Source organism: Carcharhinus amblyrhynchos, chromosome 16 (genome assembly GCF_965287045.1).
Source record: "Carcharhinus amblyrhynchos chromosome 16, sCarAmb.v2.hapA, whole genome shotgun sequence".
NCBI classification, from domain to species: Eukaryota; Metazoa; Chordata; class Chondrichthyes; order Carcharhiniformes; family Carcharhinidae; genus Carcharhinus; species Carcharhinus amblyrhynchos.
The window spans coordinates 37,310,584-37,329,631 of NC_137339.1; the positions used below are offsets into that span (position 1 = coordinate 37,310,584).

Consider the following 19,048-nt stretch of genomic DNA (forward strand, 5'->3'; position numbering starts at 1 on the left):
AAAAAAAAAGTCCAGAGGGGCAATTTTTTTCACAGAGGGTGATGATTCTGGAAAGAGCTGCTAGTGGTAGTAGTAGAAGCTGGTACAATTTTGTCTTTTAAAAAAGCATTTAGACAATTTCATGGGTAAGATGGGTGTAGAGGGATATAGGCCATATGTGGGAACTAGCTTAGTCGTTAAAAACTGGGTGGCATGGATAAGTTGGGCCAAAGAGCCTGTTTCCATGCTGTAAACCTCAATGACTTTATAACTGAGCAATGCATGCCAGTCATATCACATAATCAATCACTCAATCCATGACCTATGATGGTTAGGAAATTTCAGCCAAGGCAAAACCTACAATAATTAAGTTTCATTCTTCATTGCATAAAATTGTCTGGAAAAAACGGCAATATCGGAAACCATATTTTAAACAGTAATAAAATGTCTGGTAGGTTATCAGTCTTACGAACACTAAGTAGTCAGATCACACTGATCCATTCAATAAAGTAGTATTTAACAATTAATTGTTGATCATAGCATGAACAATCATAAAGGGTTGGTGAATATTCTCTATGACAAGCAGTAGTCCATTTAAGCGCATCATTCTCCCCCTTTGCAGTGATCCGTACTGTTGACTGAACGAACACTTACTTGTAAAAAGGGCAGTGAAGCATTGTAACCAAGCCAGATTCCATCCTCACTTTATGAGTTATACATACATACATACATACATACATACATACCAGTTAGCATTTGAAAAATGCAAACCTTTGCTAATTTTGTCGCTTTCTTTGCCCAAGGACACAGAAGCAAACTAGCGCCCACAAATTACTTCTGGTGACATCAGATAATGCAAAGGATAAAAGCTATAAATTTTATCCTTTGACATTATGATGACCTAATGAAGATGAACTTCAAATGGCTGGTTTGAATGTTCTCATGTTGAGATTTGTAATTTTGTGTATGAATAACAAGGATCACCAAGTGACTGTGACATTGCTATCCTGCATTTATTCCCATATGCCAGAAAGAAAATCAAGTTTACATTCAGTAGATGTACTAGAGAGCCACTAAAACATTCATGAAAAGACAGCATATTCAAGGCATCAGCAACATGTAACAAAAGATCCATTTTTCATGTAAACGATATGGATTCTGCAGATTCAGTTAACCATGTCAGTCCACTTGCATGTGAAAGCACCATGAAAATCATTGTGGTAAACTGAAATCATAAAAGCCAAAGTGAAGCAGTCATTTCAGAACTTTGAAAGAAAACACTGCATCGAAATGGTAGCTTACTCTTCCATGCTGGCATTGAAAACATATTCCAGCTACCAGAACCCAAAGTATTCCATCTGGAAAGCAAGAAGCTGTGTCCATTTTTCCAGCACTCCAGTTATACATTCAGTGTTAAACTATAGCACGCAGAAATGTCCTTTTTTTTAATATACAAAGAAAAACTGTTCATGTAATGCTCTCAAATCCCTGTCGACAAAGGTTTGGTCCATTTACTGATGTAACCATTGTCCAACTGCACAAGGTATCTACTTCAAGCCAGTTCATTTTACAAAAATGGTCAGATTCTACAAAAGTAACCAGTATGATCAAAACAAAAAAAAAACAAAAACTAAAAATTAGAAAGTGAGGTAGTTAACAAAATTTCTTCAAGTTCGGGGCCCACTCTTCCCCACTTCCCTTGTATGCTACACGTGGGTCTCCTTTGGCTAAAGCATAAATGGTGTGCCATCCACAAATCAAACAAAAACTTGGTTAAAACCAACCAAGATAGGCAATGTTTTAAATCAATCAAGAACGAACTCTTGTTTTAATCAGTATTAAGCATACAAATGTTAATGAATCTTAGCATAATGCTGCAACCCTTTGGTTTCTTTAGTTGACTTTAAAGAGAGTCACATAATAATGTCCCATAAATATAATTTTTGCAAGATGAATGGTCATTGATTTCTCCTAAATCTCAATTGCGAAAGTTGTCAAAATGTCTGGATACATGTAAGGGTTGTATTTCTTCAGTTAACCCCCTCCCCTCCAAACCAAAAATATATTGGGACCAAATCTATTTTAAGTCAGCGTATTAATTTACAAATTATAGTAGTCCTATTTATTTGTTTCAACTAAATCCTCAAAGCATTTGCACAGAAAGATTAATTTTGTTATAAATACCTTTTCTCCATCTCAAGCTATTTCTCCCATCTTCTCCTAAAAACCGTAATAACTTGAGATGGATTACAATTCTTCGGATGCCTACTGGCTTCTGTACTTTTCCCCAACAGCCACTAAATATGATAGTGCTAGCTACATGTATGGAATATCTTATAGCTGATGCCAGTCCTCCCCTCACCCAATCTCTAACCATACTCTTTCCAGCAGATATTAGTGCACTGTGATTGGGATTCATTACTTTTTAAAAAATCTGGCCCTTCAGCCCAGAAGCAATGAGATTCAGTGTCATCCTGTAACTAGTACTTCAGCTGAATAAGGAAATCAGTTTCCTTCACCTCCCCCATTCCAGTCCACAATTGACAGAACACGTCCCAGTCTACAGGAATTTGCAAATGTTTCACTGGCTTTAATGATCTTTGAAGGAAGTTAATTCCCAGTAAAATTAAACACTTTAATTCATCAAATGTGGAGTTCTATAAATTCATCTCAATTCTGGGATTTTATTTAAAACAAGAGTTCATTCAAGATTTTTTGTTTAAAAGAAACAGTTGTCATTAGAATTCTAAAGATGGCACCAATTGACATTCTAGAACAGTTACCCGCATAAATGGTTTTAATGTATAAACAGTAAATACAATTACACACATTCTCAAAAAACAATTCTCTATAGTAGTTGACGGAAATGATTCATTTCAATTTCTACTCTTATTTCAAAACTAGCACTAATTACAGGATTTGTTTCAATCTTTGGATTCATAAGGACCTTGTAGTAAAAATTCATGAGAAAGAGGCTGTACACATCAAATATTGTAAACTCAAGTCAATATTGTAAACGCTTCACTTTGCAAGACCCGCTTTATTATTTTATTCTTTTTTAGATAAATCCCAGAGTTTTATACAATAAATTTGCAAAGCAATGATTGTACTCATAACATAAATTCAGGAGGTACCCAGCAGTTGTTAGAGACAGCTACAGTAAAAAAAATCTATTTTACATTTTTGGGGATTATATGAAAATAGTAGCCCATATTGAGGTCTGTAGTTGTTTTTCATAAAACCTAAGACTAAAAAGTACTCTACTCTGCACGTGTGCTACAGAATGTCATTTTTCTTTAAATTAACAGCTATTTTGCTTTCTTCCACAAAATGGGGGATGTGAGGCATAGCAACATTTTCAGAACTAGGTTTCTCCTCATCAGTGACTGCTGGACTAGTGCCAGATGGGGACACATCCACTTTGGAAACTGGAGTGCTAGTGCTCACAACAGAACCACTTGCCACACTAACTGCGATCGGAGGAATACCACCATTCTGAATTACAGAGATCTCATTGGTTTTCAAAGCTAAGCCATTGGCAAGCACGGTGGTATACTGGTTCCAGATGGTTGGTTCAATATTCATTGCAGGAGCCATTAGATCCTTTGGGAACATCTCAGAGATCTTCTTTGGGTCATTGCCAATCAATATCATAGGACTATCGAGTGAAAGGCGTCTCCCGCGTCTGGCTGAATTATTCCACATGTGAGTTCCAACATGGACCTGCAAATACAAAAAGAAAAAGTGAACAGGTTGTGCAAAAAACTGAAAATCTCAGCATCAAACATTCCCTGGTAAAGATTATTGGACTTAATGCAGCTTAAGAGTTCCTCTGGACCGCAAAAGTATTTTCTCTCCTCACCCTCAAATAAACATGAACAGAGGAGCAATTTCTATATTGATCTATTTGCATATTAACTATATCCATTACTGTATTATAAATCAAAACTATTCACTACTCCCTCAACTCATTGCAAAACTTCACATCAAAAAGATTTCTGACTAAAGGACTGGGTGAGGAAGAGGAGGGGTGAGCATAACCAGGGATGAGAATGGAGGACTGTCTGAATTTTTTTTAAAACAAGGAATCATGTGCACATTACAGTGCAAAGCAGCAAAGTCACTGCAGCCTGAGGTGGCTGGAAAATTATAGCATTTTTTAAATAAGCATCACAATGCATATAGGCCACGTGAGATAAGTGGAATTATTAGATTTCAATTGGGTAGAAAAATTAGTTTTCCCTTTGTTAACCTTCTAGGCAAGAACATGGATCAATGCATTTGTTACAAATCACCAAAGTAACCTCAGTATTTCAGCATTCAATGCAGTTAGTATGAATTTCATCCTGAATTACATGCACTAACAATATAACATGACCTTGTTGGATTTATGTACATGTGAAACAAGGCAAGGACTAGAAAGAGGGAGATGGAAAAAGATGAATCAGAAAAATATTAGCAAGGGAGGATAATCAAAGTCAGGATTTCACTGAAAGCTGGAAATTTCTCATCCCTGCTATAACTCACTCAACATCCACACTGGTAGATTTTTTAAAGCATTGATGGTCAACAAGCATAAAGGATTACTCACAATTGCCAAGCACTGAATCAAATTTCAATGCTTCTACTAAAACTACATTGGAGATCAGTTAATTCAGCACAGACCAGAGATCAAACCTGTGACTTCTTACATCCAAACTTCAAGTATCATATTAGGCAGTGCATTTACCCACTGAAATATTAGTGTGTAACCTGCCCATGTTTTAAATGAAAGCATTGTTTCAGCAAGACGCAAGTGAACCTCACGAATCAACTGCTGTTGCAAATAATGGCCTGGATTTTGCAATAGTGCCAACAGCTCAAAAATCAGACAGCAATTTGTTCTTAAAATCAGAAATCCAGAAGTTGCTGTCAGAGATATCCTGCTCCTCCACAGGCTGCACTGTAACAATCCTTGCAATAGGCTCAGCTCTGAAAATCACCAGTGGAATGAACTTGTCCCCCAGTTCCACAGGAAAAAATGTTAGGATTGGTACTTTTTTTTTAAAATGGCGTGCAAGTGATAATTACTACCAAACAACCTTTCTAGCACTGGAAAGTGTATTTTTACAACTGTGGATTCTCATTACTTAGGCAGTTAATTAACATAGGAATGCTGTCACAAATTTCTCTTTAATCCCACCTCTCTTTCCCACTCTTATTGCTTTCTGTACATGATCTAAATTGGTTTTATACTTTTGTGTACTTTAGTGAGGGTTCTTCAATCTGATTTGTTGAAAAGCCTGGTTATTTCTTGTACTGCTCACAGACACCACAGATTCCATGTGGAGGGCACCACATTGAAATCAGGTGCTGGATTAATGAAAAACTACCTCAAGAAACCAGGGTATACTTTGTGGGCAGCTGTGATTGAGGTGAGCAGCGATCGTCGCTCCTTCTCCACTGACCACAAAACCCGGGTCATTACTTTGAGCTTAATATGTACTGTAGCATTTTTCTCAATCTGAACAAGTTACCTTGAGGTTTCCTTTCGTTGTAAAAGCTCTTCCACAGATGGTGCATGCAAATGGCTTTTCACCAGTGTGCGTGCGTTCGTGAATCTGCAGAGCACTTGCTGAGGAGAAGCTCTTTCCACAAGTAGGGCAGTTGTGCTGTTTAGGTGTACGACGGGGTGGAGGTGCCAAAATAGGTGGCATGATTGGAGCCACAGCTGATGGGGCAAGAAACTGTGCAGTGGTTCCTGCTGGTCGTTCTCCATGGTCGCTTACTTCCACTTTGATCAGACAAGGAGGAGCCCTGATAAAGGAACCTGCAGGAACTTGAACAGCACCTAAAAACATACAATGGTTTTTCACTGTTTAGTCTAACAGGGTTGTAAATTATACATGGTGGATCCCTTACTAGAATTAATTCTCAATTGCCATACCAGATTTTACAATCTCAGCTCCAAGTACTAATTCTTTAGCAGCAGCTAGATGAAACAGAGAAAAGCAGCCAGTTGAAACACACAAATCCACTCATTCATTCCTTGGCCTTCTGCACCTATCCTGGCAGCTGGTTACTGAATTCAACTAGAAAAAGTCAGCCTAGATCACTTGCACAATCACCTGCAACATTAGTGAACACCCTAGGTACATTGCTCAACATAGAGGAAAAACTCCACTGAACAAATAAAAACCTGTCAACTTGAGGGCAATTCAAGAATGCTTTAATGAAATGGCCCTTGACCAATGAATTATACAAAAATAGAAATATCCATTACTTGATCATTGTCTATCTCACCCAAATGATCAGAAGGAAGTCTTTCTTTCTAAAACCCCTTCTGTTTGATGACATGAAAGAGGGCAAACACTAAAGCATCTCCCTTTACCAGCACATTTCTGCAAAATTCAGCACCATGTTAACAATTTGCACTGATCTTAGGAATAACAGTTGGCATCTACAAACAAAAGGACAAACACTTGCCTTAAGGAACTCAAATTTATCCAAATTGACCATCATCTATCTGCCACCTCTTATCAGCATGGAAGAATTGCTTATTTAAAATCATCCAGTAACCACTTACAGGTCAAATTTATTATAGCCTCGTCCTTCTAAAACGTACAACAAGCAACAGCACAAAATTTCCATTTCTTTCAAAGAATTATTTATTTGGCAATGTAAGGACAATACATCACTTAATACCTGGATCACAAATTTCTTATTGTCTGAGATTATGATGGAAAAAAAAGAGAAGAATGCTCAGTGATAAGAACTGGGAAGCAGGAGTGGGGAGGATTGATCAATGCCATTATTTTGGGATTTATAACGAAAAGTGAACACCGGTTTTAATTTCATTTAGTTTAATCTCAGTTTGTTATACTATTAAGTTACATTTACCTTCCAAAAGGATTAACTCCCAAAGATGCACAGGCTACTTAGATGTTATTGAAATCATTTCTAATGATGACACACAAGCCAGCATAGTTCTGACGTGAAGTCAAGAACACAATATTAGCTTTGAGATGATGGCTGTCCTGGATACTTTCGTACCCAGGAAGTGGCTCAACTGGACAATACAATTGCTACTAAATTCCACTCCAAAAATGGAACTGGTTCCCTTCAAGATGAACTAACAGTCCATCGGTACATCATAGAATCCCTACAGTGCAAAAGGAGGTCATTCGGCTCATTGAGCTTACACTGACAATCTCATCCGACACATATTTACCCCTGACATTAAACGGGCAATTTAGCACGGCTAATGCACTTAGCCTGCACATCTTTGGCTAGAACACCGATAGGAAATCCACACAGACATGGGAGAACATGCAAACTCCACACAAAGGCCAAACTGAACTTAGGTCCCTGGTGCTGTGAGGCAGCAGTGCCAACTGTGCCACTATGCGGTTCAGTCAGCGAGAGGCACGGAAATACCTCACTATTCAGATAGTGAAGGAGATAATAGATACTCCAAGGCTAAGCTAGGAATCATGTAGCTCATCATAAAACAAGTTCAAGGTTAACTAATTTGTAAGTGAGTGCCCCTAATAGTGGATTATACAAAGTGGGAGAAAATAGGTGCATCTCATTCATACCCATGTTCTGTTTACTCATGCATTGTGTGTGAAATAAGCCAGTTTGTTTATCAATTAGCTTTATCTCATTCGAGTGCCTTTTCATGCTTCTGAACACATGACATGATAAAATCATATTATACGTACAATAAAGGGACTTGTTGATCCTCAGGTTGTACCATTTTGTACACAGTAATGCATGCATGCGTGCTTGAGATCTCAGAGCAAAAATGTTTGCTTGAGGAATAACTAATGATGCTGGGACCAATATCTAAACATAGATCAATTAAACTTGCAACAGGTAAGGAAAGCACAAGAAGCAAATGGTCAACAAAGTGATGAGATCAGAATAGGCTGGGAAGCAAATAGCAAAATTGTAGATGGGGTAGAGATGGTGAATCACTTGTTAATGAGGGAAGCTTTGACTTTGCATGGGTCACAAGGAAGGGCAAGAAAAAGGCAGAATAACAAAACATGTTTGGGTTTTCATCTGTGAGGAGCAACCAATTCACTAGTTCGGGATCCGGAGGCCTATACTGAAAAGTTAGAGATCAGTAGTGCAGTTATTACTATTTATGGCAGCACAATAGAATGATGTACAATTCAGGTTTCAACATCAGATACAAAAAATTAGTCTGTTGTTGTTCAGGCAGTATTTATTTGTTGCCCAGCAGCATCTCTCTCCATGGGCCACATTTAATTTAGTTCAAAAAGCTATAAAAAATATATACAGAGACAAAGAGCATAGCCACAAGCATTTCAAATTAGTTCAGGGAATCAGCCTGCAGCTCAGCAATTGCAAATTCAATATGTGCAAAAGTGCTCTACATTGGGAGAGCATTTTTCATCATGGATTAATTATGTAATCAGCAATACCTCACCCCACTAATCTACACCATGAATGATGTAATCAGCTGGGTGCATGCAAATCACCTGAAGATGCTGGGCAAAATCAAAAAACAAAATCCATTGGGATTTTATGGGACCACACTGCCAGGGAAAGGGAAAGAGAAAGATCAAGTCTATGGGCCATGGCAGCACGGTAGCACAGTGGTTAGCACTGTTGCTTCACAGCTCCAGGGACCTGGGTTTGATTCCAGGCTTGGGTCACTGTCTGTGTGGAGTTTGCACATTCACCTTGTGTCTGCGTGGGTTTTGTCCAGATGCTCCGGTTCCCTCCCAAAAAGATGTGCCGGTTAGGTTGACTGGCAATGGTAAAATTGCTCCTTAGTGTCCTGAGGTGCATAGGTTAGATGGATTAGCGGGTAAATCTGTAGACATATGGGGTTGGGCCTGGGTGGAATTGTGGTTGGTGCAGACTCGATGGGCCAAATGGCTTCTTTCTGCACAGTAGGGTTTCTAAGATTTCTAATAGATTTCTATGAATTCTTTACAGTAATTTTAACAAACTGTCTGATTGAGAGGGGAAATAACGGATAAAGGAAATGCAGTTAAATACAATTATTGATAACCCAGGGGTTTGGGGATACAATCCAGGCCACCTTGCAGTGCAGTTACGCTGCCAAAGGCACCACTTTTAGCTAGGACATTAAACCAAAGACCCATCTGCCCTCTCAGGTAGTCATAAAGATTCAATGACAGCAAAGGAGCTCTACCAGTTTCTAGGCCATTGTTTATTCCTCAACCTAGTGATCTGGTTATTTAGTTCATTGCTGATTAGGACAACTTGATGTGCGCAAACTGACCCCGCCCTTTTCTTTATTACAATGATTATAACACTTCCAAGGTAGGTAATACATAAGTCACTGTGCTCCCATGGATGGCATGGTGGCTAACACTGCTGCTACACACAGCCAAGAGACCCAGGTTCAATTCCGGCTTCGGGTAACTACTTCTCCCTGTGTGGTTTCTTCTGGGAGTGCCGGTTTTCTCCCACAGTCCGTAGTTGTTCAGGTTAGGTGGATTTCCCTTGCTAAACTGCCCCTTACTATCCCAAAATGTGTACGTCAGATGGATTAGCCACAGTAAGTGCAAGAAGGTGGGTTTAAAGATGCTGAGTTGGTGCAGACTTGATGGGCTGAACAGCCTCTTTCTGCACTGTAGGGATTCTATGATAAGTACAAATTATTTCAAGGGTATGTGACAGCATATTTAATGTAGGAACATCAATTGGGATTAACAAGTGCTTTTTAAATTGATGTTATCCAGGAACGTGGTTTGCAAATCACTTTGGAAGGATACAAACACACACAAAATATAAAAGCAGCCAAGCGACTTTGGGCTTAATATAAGTTGTGTTAAAAGTGGGAGGACAAGTTGTAAAGAAAAATAAAATCTTACATTTTTTAAAAACAGGTACATGGAGGAATACAGATGCAAAGTAATAGAAAGCAAAAAGGACCACATTTATATCAATGCCTTTTACAAGCTCAGGAAGTTCAAAAACACTTGCAGCCAAAAAAGCATTTCTGAAATATAATCACTACCGCAATTTGTATTGACCATTATTCGACTATAATTCAAATATTACTTCCATGTTTGAGCATCTGACTTTTAAGCATGAGGTTGAGGCCATGGAAAGAACGCTGAAAAGCTTCATCATGATATCAAGAGTTAGGAGCATTAGTTACAGGAAAAGAATAGATTAAAAAGGCACTGTTTTTAAAAAAATAAGATTTAAAAAAAAGATTTAAAATAGTAAATGGCTTCCCCTGGTGAGAAAGTCAGAAACCGTATGACATACAATATTGTTATAAGGAAGATATTTTATATATAGAGGTTTAGGATATGGAGCACCCCGACAAAACAGTGGTGAAAATATAATCCATAAAACACAAGTAAATTTTTGAAAAGAAATACATCTAAAAGGACATAGGGAAGGAGAATGGAAGACTAAGTGTGTGTGTGTGTGTGTGTGTGTGTGTGTGTGTGTGTGTGTGTGTGTGTATCAGAGACACTAAAAGCAGCTTGTGAGAGCTGCAGTCATGAACATCAATCTTTAACTGCAAGTGACAAGAGATGTCTCAGCCAACTGAGGTCATCAAGCATATGCCCTTCCAGCTGGAGCTGCTGGACAGACATCAGGGGCATGGGCCAAATTTCACCCAACCAGTTGAAAGTGAAGTCACTTGCAGAACCCCTAGCTTACCAGCTGTCTAGCTGATATGAACTAATTCAAGACACGAGCAATCAAGCCTCTGGCCTTAAGGATTGTCAAATCTACCACTGGGAAAAGATGGGGAAGGGAGGAAATTTAGAAATTTTGTTCTCTTGCTCAACTATAAAACCAATATACACACCCTGGTCCTGATACTATTGCTCAGGCTAGCAAAAAAATATAGAATCCCTACAGTGCAAGAGGGGGCTACTCAACCCATCAAGTCTGCACCAATCACAATTCTACCCAGGACCTATTCCAGTAATCCCACATATTTACCCTGCACGTCCCCCTGACACAAAAGGGTCAATTTAGCATGGCCAATCAACCTAACCAGCACATCTTTGGAATGGGGGAGAAAACTGGAAAAAACCCACACAGATACTGGGAGAGTGTGCAAACTCCACACAGACAGTTACCAGAGGCTGGAATCACACCTGGGTCCCTGGCATTGTAAGGCAGCAGTGCTAACTGCTGTGTCACCATGCCACCCCAGATATCCAAATTAAAAGGCAGTCAATAATTGAGAACCAACTGAAAGTTAAAAGAATATGATGCAATTTAGGGCATGGTACTTTCAAATATGGGGTTCTAACTCCATCAACCTCCGATGGATTTAAATCAAGATTCGCTGCTAGCTATAAGCCACAACATTAAAAACATGCACACCCAGCTCTTAAGATGATATTTCACAAATTTGTGCCCATCACCTTCACTTTTTAAGGGTGCTAAGGTCATGAATTAAAAAACAGCGAACGAGAAGCAGTTCTGATGGCGGAATTGCAAATAAAGCAGTTACAGGCTAAAACTACAATTGAAAGATGCTGTTCATTACAGACCGCAAAGTACGTGGGCCAGACAAATGGGGAGTCGCATTTTGCAAAATTCTCAGGTTCAATCTCTGATCTCATGAGTTCACTGATCTCAGCCTACCTAGTGATGGAGGAGCTACGGTTGGCTCCAAAGCCCTCAAGAAACAGGAGATACGGTGGACATAGATGAAAAGGAATTAGGCATCATCATTTTTATCCAGAGAAGCCTGCAAGTTCATCTTCAGAGTGAGTGCTGGAATAGCTGTGGACACTCAATGCTTAGACATGAATATTGTCCATTACCTCCCCAACTCTGTGCTCACTTTGAGAGAAAGGGAGACAATTGTCACTCTTTCCCCTGTACTAAAATAAAATCCAAAAGATGAAAGGGCTGTTACTTGCTGTTTTACACCACAGGCAAAGGTCATGCTTCACATATCTGAACTTAATCTCAACATAGGAAAGTCATGTGTACTTTACATCTGCTCAGATGCTTTTACTCTTTAATTCATTAAAAATCAAGTGCCTCAAAATTATTTTTGTTCAAAACCTCAAATAAAAAAGGCTCCAAGTAACTATTATGAGGATCTTTCTGTTGAGCTCTGTTATCTCAAGTTAGTCTATTTAGCTGCATTTATGAAATTGCAAAGTGAGACTCGAACAATCGACTGGAGCTGCTAACTAGAAAATTTATTCACAAGATTTAAATTGTGGTGATATTTTCATACTTACTGCAATCCCCATTAGTAAATGGTACACTAGGCACTTCTTCCTTAATTTTGCGATGAAGATTGGCAGATGTTAAATCTAACGCACCATCATTTGGCAGTTCAGATGTCTCAACAGACTCAATTTTTGTTCCTGAATTTTCACATGAAGCAGGAAGTCCTGGTGACTTTGACAGATGACTACCATTATAGCTGTTAGCAGGAGACGAAGCTTGGAACAATACAGATTCTGAAGCACCTGGACTCTGATTATTCGGGCATTCTTGATCCCCAACTGCTGAAGAAGAATCATTAGGCATACCTTCACTTTCTGGAGAGCCATTCTCACTAGATTTCAAACTGCTCTGTCGTTGCAAGTTCGCGCTAGAATTGATCATTTTCATTTGACTCTCCAAGGCAGCTATATTTGAGAACACTAGCAAAGGAGAGTTGGCTGGCAAGTCACTGTAAGGCAAAACTGGTTTTGAATATTCAACCGTAGGTGCCTTTGTACCTTTGTCCCCTTCCAACTCAGATTCATCCATATTTTCATCGGTAAAACTGCTGTCTAGTTCAGCACTTTCATCAGCCAAAGTTGGCTCTGGATCGGAACCATCATAGTAGCCCTCAGGCAAAGGTGTGTTAGGGATCTGTCCTCCCATGTGCATTCTAATATGCTGCTGAAGAACAACAGCATTGGTGAATCTCTTATGGCAGATAGGACACGAATGCTGCACTCGCAAAGGTGGTTTTGCCCTATGTACCCCATAGTGAGTCTTGAGGTTGCCTTTTGTGGAAAAAGCCCTGCCACAAACTTTACATTTGAATGGTCTTTCACCAGTGTGAGTACGGTAATGCATTTTTAGTGAACTCTGGCAACTCAGTATACGATGGCACACAGCACATTCATTTGGGTCAGTGGATGTTTTATCTATATTTTCCACCAATTGTTGAAGTTTGGACGTCTCAGATGCTTGGCTATTATCTAGTGTGTTTCCAAAGGCTGGCTTGGGTTTTGAGGTTTCAGACATTATGGAAGTAGCCAAAGGCGGTGCACTGCCATTTTCATTTGTAGATTTGATTTCTAGGTTAGATTCGTAGTTGCTGATATTTGATGACATAGAAGCAGTTTCACTTACTGCTGGAGATCGTCTTTGCAGAAAATCGCTCACAGGAACCTTATCTGACGTATCCTCAAAACTAGTTGACAGCTTTACGCCAACTGAATTGGACAACGTTTGTAAGACAGGCTTGGTGTCCACCCAGTTTGCCGAATTGTCAACAGGTATTGACATGCCATACGGAATTCCGCTGCTAGTTGGTACGTTGTCCAGATGTTCAGGAACAGGATATGGATTCATTCGGATATGGGGATACTTCTCCTTATGACGCTGGAAATGGACCTTCAGATTGCCTTTGGTTGTAAAGCGATTGCCGCAGATGTTGCACTTGTAAGGCCTTTCACCAGTGTGGGAACGGATGTGAATCTGCAGAGCGCTGTCATTTCCAAATACTTTGCCACAAAACTTGCACTTGTGTTTGAAAAAGGACTCTTCGGAACTCGACTTTGTTTCAAACACTGCAACATTTGGTGGCTTGCCCTTCTGATTTCGTGCGGCCGAGGCTGCAGATAGTCCCATCAGCGGGCTGTGGACAGTTGCCGAATTTGGAGACTGAGGTAGCAAGGGGTTTGGAAATCTTGCAGCTGAGCTTGTAAGGTTTCCGTGTTTGAGCCTAGAAGGGTTTTCAGAGCAAGTAATGGAATCAGGCTTGGAGGTCAATGAAGCTAGAGTGCTAGCAGTTTGGAGAGACCCTGATTCAGAGTGGTGTAAACCCTTGTTAAAATGAGTTGTAGCAACAGAAGAATGAGGTAGCTGTACTGGCTTAAAACCATCTATAGTAAAGGTTTGGCTACCAACTTTCTGCCCAATTAAAGCAGCAGCAGCAGAAAGCTGTTGTGACAGGTGAGCCCCCAATGTTTTAAGGGGGTCTGCAGCTGCAACGATGGAGGGATGCAGAGAATGGGGTGCCATCATTGCCACTTGGATGCGGATTTGCTCTGTTAACTGAATCTGCTGAAGTTGCTGCTGCTGCAAACAGACCAGTTGCTCAAGCAATATAGGAATGACATTGACATTTCCAGTTGGATTTGAATTGCTGACGGGCACATTGTCTGGAACGTGCTGAGTCACTGCCACTTTAGTGTTCTGAATAGTCTCCAATGTGACATTAGTGTTTGGTATTTTGGATTGAGGGACATAGCTCACGTCAGAGGTTGGATGTAAACTTGAGGCAGCATTTGAGGCACATGATTTTTGAGATTCTACAATATCAACATTCATCTCAGCAGAGTCACTTTCTTCGTGTACTTTCTCTTCAGGGCTATCGTTGCTTTTAGATTGATCTGTCAGTTGGCCATTTGCAAAGTTATCCGGACAAGATTCTGGGCTGTCTTTGGGAGGCATTTCCCGCTCACCTTCATTCATAATCAAAACTGGTGGGTTTTTAGTGCAATTTTTTCTGTGCTCAAGGAACTTGGAGAGATCAAAGAATTCGGCACAACATTTCTTACAGATGTTGGTTTCCTCAGTCCTGCATTTCTTTGCGTTTACTTCCCCATCTCCATCATCTTGGCATTCCTGCGAGCCTGTGAAAAATATTAGAGAAACACAGTAACTACTTAGTGCAAAAGTATACTAATGTAGAAGCTCCTTGCTGTTCCTTAGCTCAACCTAAACTGATTCTACATCATGATCTTCTGACTGAATATCCTCACTTGCTAATCTATTGAATACCCTCTTTCGCTGATGTACAGATCCCATCCTTTTATGAACAGTGTACAAAATAGCAGTGAACAGATATGAGCTAATTGTCATGACAGAGACATAGCTCGGGAACGGCAAGTTCCCAAGATATTCGACATTTAGGAAGGATCGGCAAAAAAGAAAAGGAAGTGGTGTTGCAGTTAATAAAAGATGGAATTGGTATACTAGTACGAGGAGACCTCAGATCAAAAGGTCAAGATATAGAATCAGTTTGGGTGGAGCAAAGAAATAGCACCTTTGGTTGGAGTTCTTCATAGGCCACCAACTAGTAGTGGTAATGTGGAGCATGGCATACATCAGGAAATTTGAGGTGCATATATTATGGCATAACAATCATAAGGGACTTCAATCTACATGTAGACTGGGTAACCTAATTAGCACTAATGCTGAAGAGAACAAACTCCTGGAATGTATACGCGTCAGTTTTCTAGAACAGTATGTTGAAGAACCAACTAAAGAATGGGTTATTATAGATCTAGTATTGTGCCATGAGGCAGGGTTATTATAAATCTTGTGCCAGTTTTTAAGAGAGGAGTGGCTATAATATCATTGAACTACGTCACTTTCAAATTCAATCTGAAACCAGGGTTCAAATGTAAACAAGAAAAAGAGACTGTGGCAGATGCGGCAATCCAACCAAATGTACCCTGACTTCGGCACTGGCAAATCCCAGGTGGAACTACTTGCCTGTCTTCAAGTAGTAAGATACAAAAGACGTTCCTGAAATATTGAGGAGCAAAGAGACTAGCGAGATTGAAAACCTGAAAGAAATTACTTATCCGTAATAAAATAGTACTGGACAAATTAATGGGACTGATAGTTAATCCCCTGGACCTGATGATCTACATCCAAGAGTGCTGGAAAAAAATGGTTGAACAAGATAATTGATGCATTGGTGATCATCTTTCAAACAGACTTTGGAACGATGCTGTGAATTGAGAGGGAGCAACTGTAATCCCACTATTTTTAGAATGGAGGGAGAGAGAAAACAGGGAACCATAGATGTGTTAGCCTGAGGTGACACGGTGATTGACATGCTGCTTCACAGCATCAGGGACCCAGGTTCAATTCCAGTCTTCGGTGACTGTGTGGAATCTGCAAATTCTCTCTATGTCTGTGTGGATTTCCTCTGGGTGCTCTGGTTCTCTTCCACAGTCCAAAGATGTGCAAGTTAGGTGGACTGGCCATGTTAAGTTGTCACACAGCATCAGGGGATTTGCAGGGTAAGTACGTGGGATTACAGGGATAGAGCTTGGCTGGGATTGTTATCAGTACAGACTTGATGGGCCAAATGGCCTCCTTCTGCACAGCAGGGATTCTGTGATATCAGTGATAGGAAAATATTAAAATGTATTCTAAAGGATGCAACAATTATGCAATTAGGAAATGGTAAATGGAGTCAACACGGATTTGTGGAGAAAAAAATCATTTTTGACAATCCTGTTGGAAGTTTGAGGATGTTACTAGCAGAATAGCTCAGAGAACCAATGGAAGCAGTTATTTGAATCTTCAGAAGGCTTTTCCATAAAGTCCTACACAAGAGTTAGCAAAGTTATAACACATGGATGGGGATAATATACTGGGGCAAGAGGCTTCAATGGGATTTAACAGGCGAATTGAGTGGAGAAGAACATTGCAAATGGCATCTAATGTGAAAAATATCAAGTTATCCACTTTGGTCGGAAAACCAGAAATGTAGATACATTTTTTTTAAATTTGGAAGTGGTGCTGTTAAAAAGGTAAGTCGTGTAAGTTATGGAGAGCTGACATGCAGGTACAACAAGCCAAGGAGGAAAATGGTATGATAGCCTTTATGGCAAGGGGATTGGAGTACAGGAGTAAGGAAGCCTTACTGCATTGTATAATGCCATGATGATAGCATTCATGGGAGTAATGTGTGCAGCTTTGGTCTCCTCATCCAAGGAAGGAAACACTGCCACAGAGAGAGTGCAATGAAGGTTCACCAGACTGCTTCCAAGATGGTAGGTTTGCCCAAGGGAGGAAAGATTGAGGAAACGAGACTTCAACTATAAAATTCTCACAGGCTTGTCAGGGTAGATGCTGGAAGGATGGTAGGGAAAAAAATCTCAGGATAAGGGATAGGCCTTTTGGGATGGAGATGAGGACGATTGCCTTCAATCAGGAGGTGGGGCAGCATGGTAGCACAGTGCTTAGCGCTGTTGCCTCACAGCATCAGGGGCCTGGGTCCAATTCCCGCTTGGTTCACTGTCTGTGGGGACTTTGCATGTTCTCCCTGTGTCTGTGAGGGTTTCCTCCTGGTGCTCAATTTTCTTCCACGTTCTGAAAGACGTGCTGGTTAGGTGCATTGATCAGAACAGGTGGAGTTGGACTGTGGCAACTAGGAGAATTTCATAGTAACTTCATTGCAGTGTTAATGTAAGCCTTACCTAATAAATAAACTTAACTTTGGTGAATCTTTGGAATTCTGTGCTCCAGAGGGCTGTGGAGGCTCAGATTGAGTACATTCAAAGCAGAGGCCGATAGATATCTAGATATTAATGACATCAAGCGATATGAGGATAATGCAGGAAGATGGTGTTGGGGTAGATCAGCCATGATTTGGTTGAACGGCTGAGCAAGCTCATGATCAACTCCTGCTCCTATATTCCCAATACCCATCATGCTTCAACATGATTGCAGGCAGGATCCACAATGGGAAGGACTTCCTCCATTTTTTCCCACTGCATTGAAATAGTTAACTCAAAATTACTTTGTCACAAAAATAGGGTACATGGCAATCTTCCTATGATTTGTCTTATTCCAGTTCTTAAAAATGGAACTAAAAAGGCAGAGAATATTAATAGAAAACTCATTTCTTTCACTAAAAATTGCTCGAAAATACAAAAAGAGCCACAAGGAAACTGGCAAATGCAGCACAAGCAAAAACGGCAAACTATCCATTAAGAAAACATATTAGTCATTCTTTTTTCATTTCTAGCAAGAGACAGATTTGTTATTTGTATTTTACACCTGGTTTTAGTGCCATATTCGGGCCATAAGAAAAAGCATGGCAAATTGAATCAACTCTTCTCCCTGCAACAACAGTTCCAAATCAGGCAGAATTTCTATTCATTTACTATCATACCCATCTTCAGTGCCACCCCTGGGGACATGAATGTCTCTATTCAGGACCACATTATTTTATTGTTAAATAGCCAGGAAGGGAAAACACATTGATTTTTAATTTAAAAAAGACAAAATAACTGCAAAACAGTTTCACTTTTCTATTTTACTTCCAACCAGTTTAAAGGTCAATAAATAGAGACAAGCTACAAAACTATTAAAATTCATTTAAAAAGTAATCAAATTTTGTCAATGCTAGTGGATTAATTTCAATCTCCAAACATCGCAGAGGCAGGATCTTGCCCTTAATCCCAATGTTCCCCCGCATCCCCCCCACCCCCGTCTCCGCCCAGGAATTCAGCTCCCATCTCATTGCTGTAAACAAAGAATCAAATCTCCATTTTCTAAATCCTTTGTAGCACCAATCAAGATGTGCAAGTGCTCTCTCAGCAAGCATGGTTTCTCAAAAATGGATACTAGCACGTCCAATTGAAGAGTTCAGCTTCAAATATACAAACAGCTACCTATTTAAAGCGCTTTAGATATGGATGCAAAAGCTTCAAAAGACAAATCCAAACTTGGAATTTAAAATTTAATAAGGAAACGTTGCACCATATAAATATCCAAAGTGAGACATGACAATAGGAAGATCAAGTGCTATGGGGGTGGCACTGTGGTTAGCAGTGCTGTCTCACAGTGCCTGGGACCTGGTTCAATTCCTGGCTTGGGTCATTGTCTGCGCAGAGTCTGAATGTTCTCCCAACATCTGTGTGGGTTTCCTCCGTGTGCTCCAGCTTCCTCCCACAGTTCAAAAGATGTGCTGATTAGGTGCAAAGGCCATGCTAAATTCTACCTCAGTGTTCCAAACAGGCGCCAGAGTGTGGCGACTAGGGGATTTTCACAGTAACTTTATTGCAGTGTTAGTGTAAGCCTACTTCCAGTCTACTAGGCAAGCTAGAAAATAGGG

The 19,048-nt window shown here is 40.0% G+C and overlaps 1 protein-coding gene across 1 annotated transcript in view; it reads right to left on the minus strand.

The window, feature by feature from the left end:
- Nucleotides 1–1,003: 1,003 nt before the first annotated feature.
- Nucleotides 1,004–19,048, minus strand: part of sall4 (spalt-like transcription factor 4) — a 40,878-nt gene continuing 22,833 nt past the window's right edge. Inside the window, exons 2-4 of the mRNA XM_080205003.1 lie at nt 12,198–14,819; nt 5,496–5,809; nt 1,004–3,702 (exon numbers count right to left, since the gene is read on the minus strand). Of these exons, the coding sequence (XP_080061129.1) occupies nt 3,256–3,702; nt 5,496–5,809; nt 12,198–14,819 (3,383 nt within the window). The 3' untranslated portion in view covers nt 1,004–3,255. The remainder of the gene's footprint in view (nt 3,703–5,495; nt 5,810–12,197; nt 14,820–19,048) is intronic.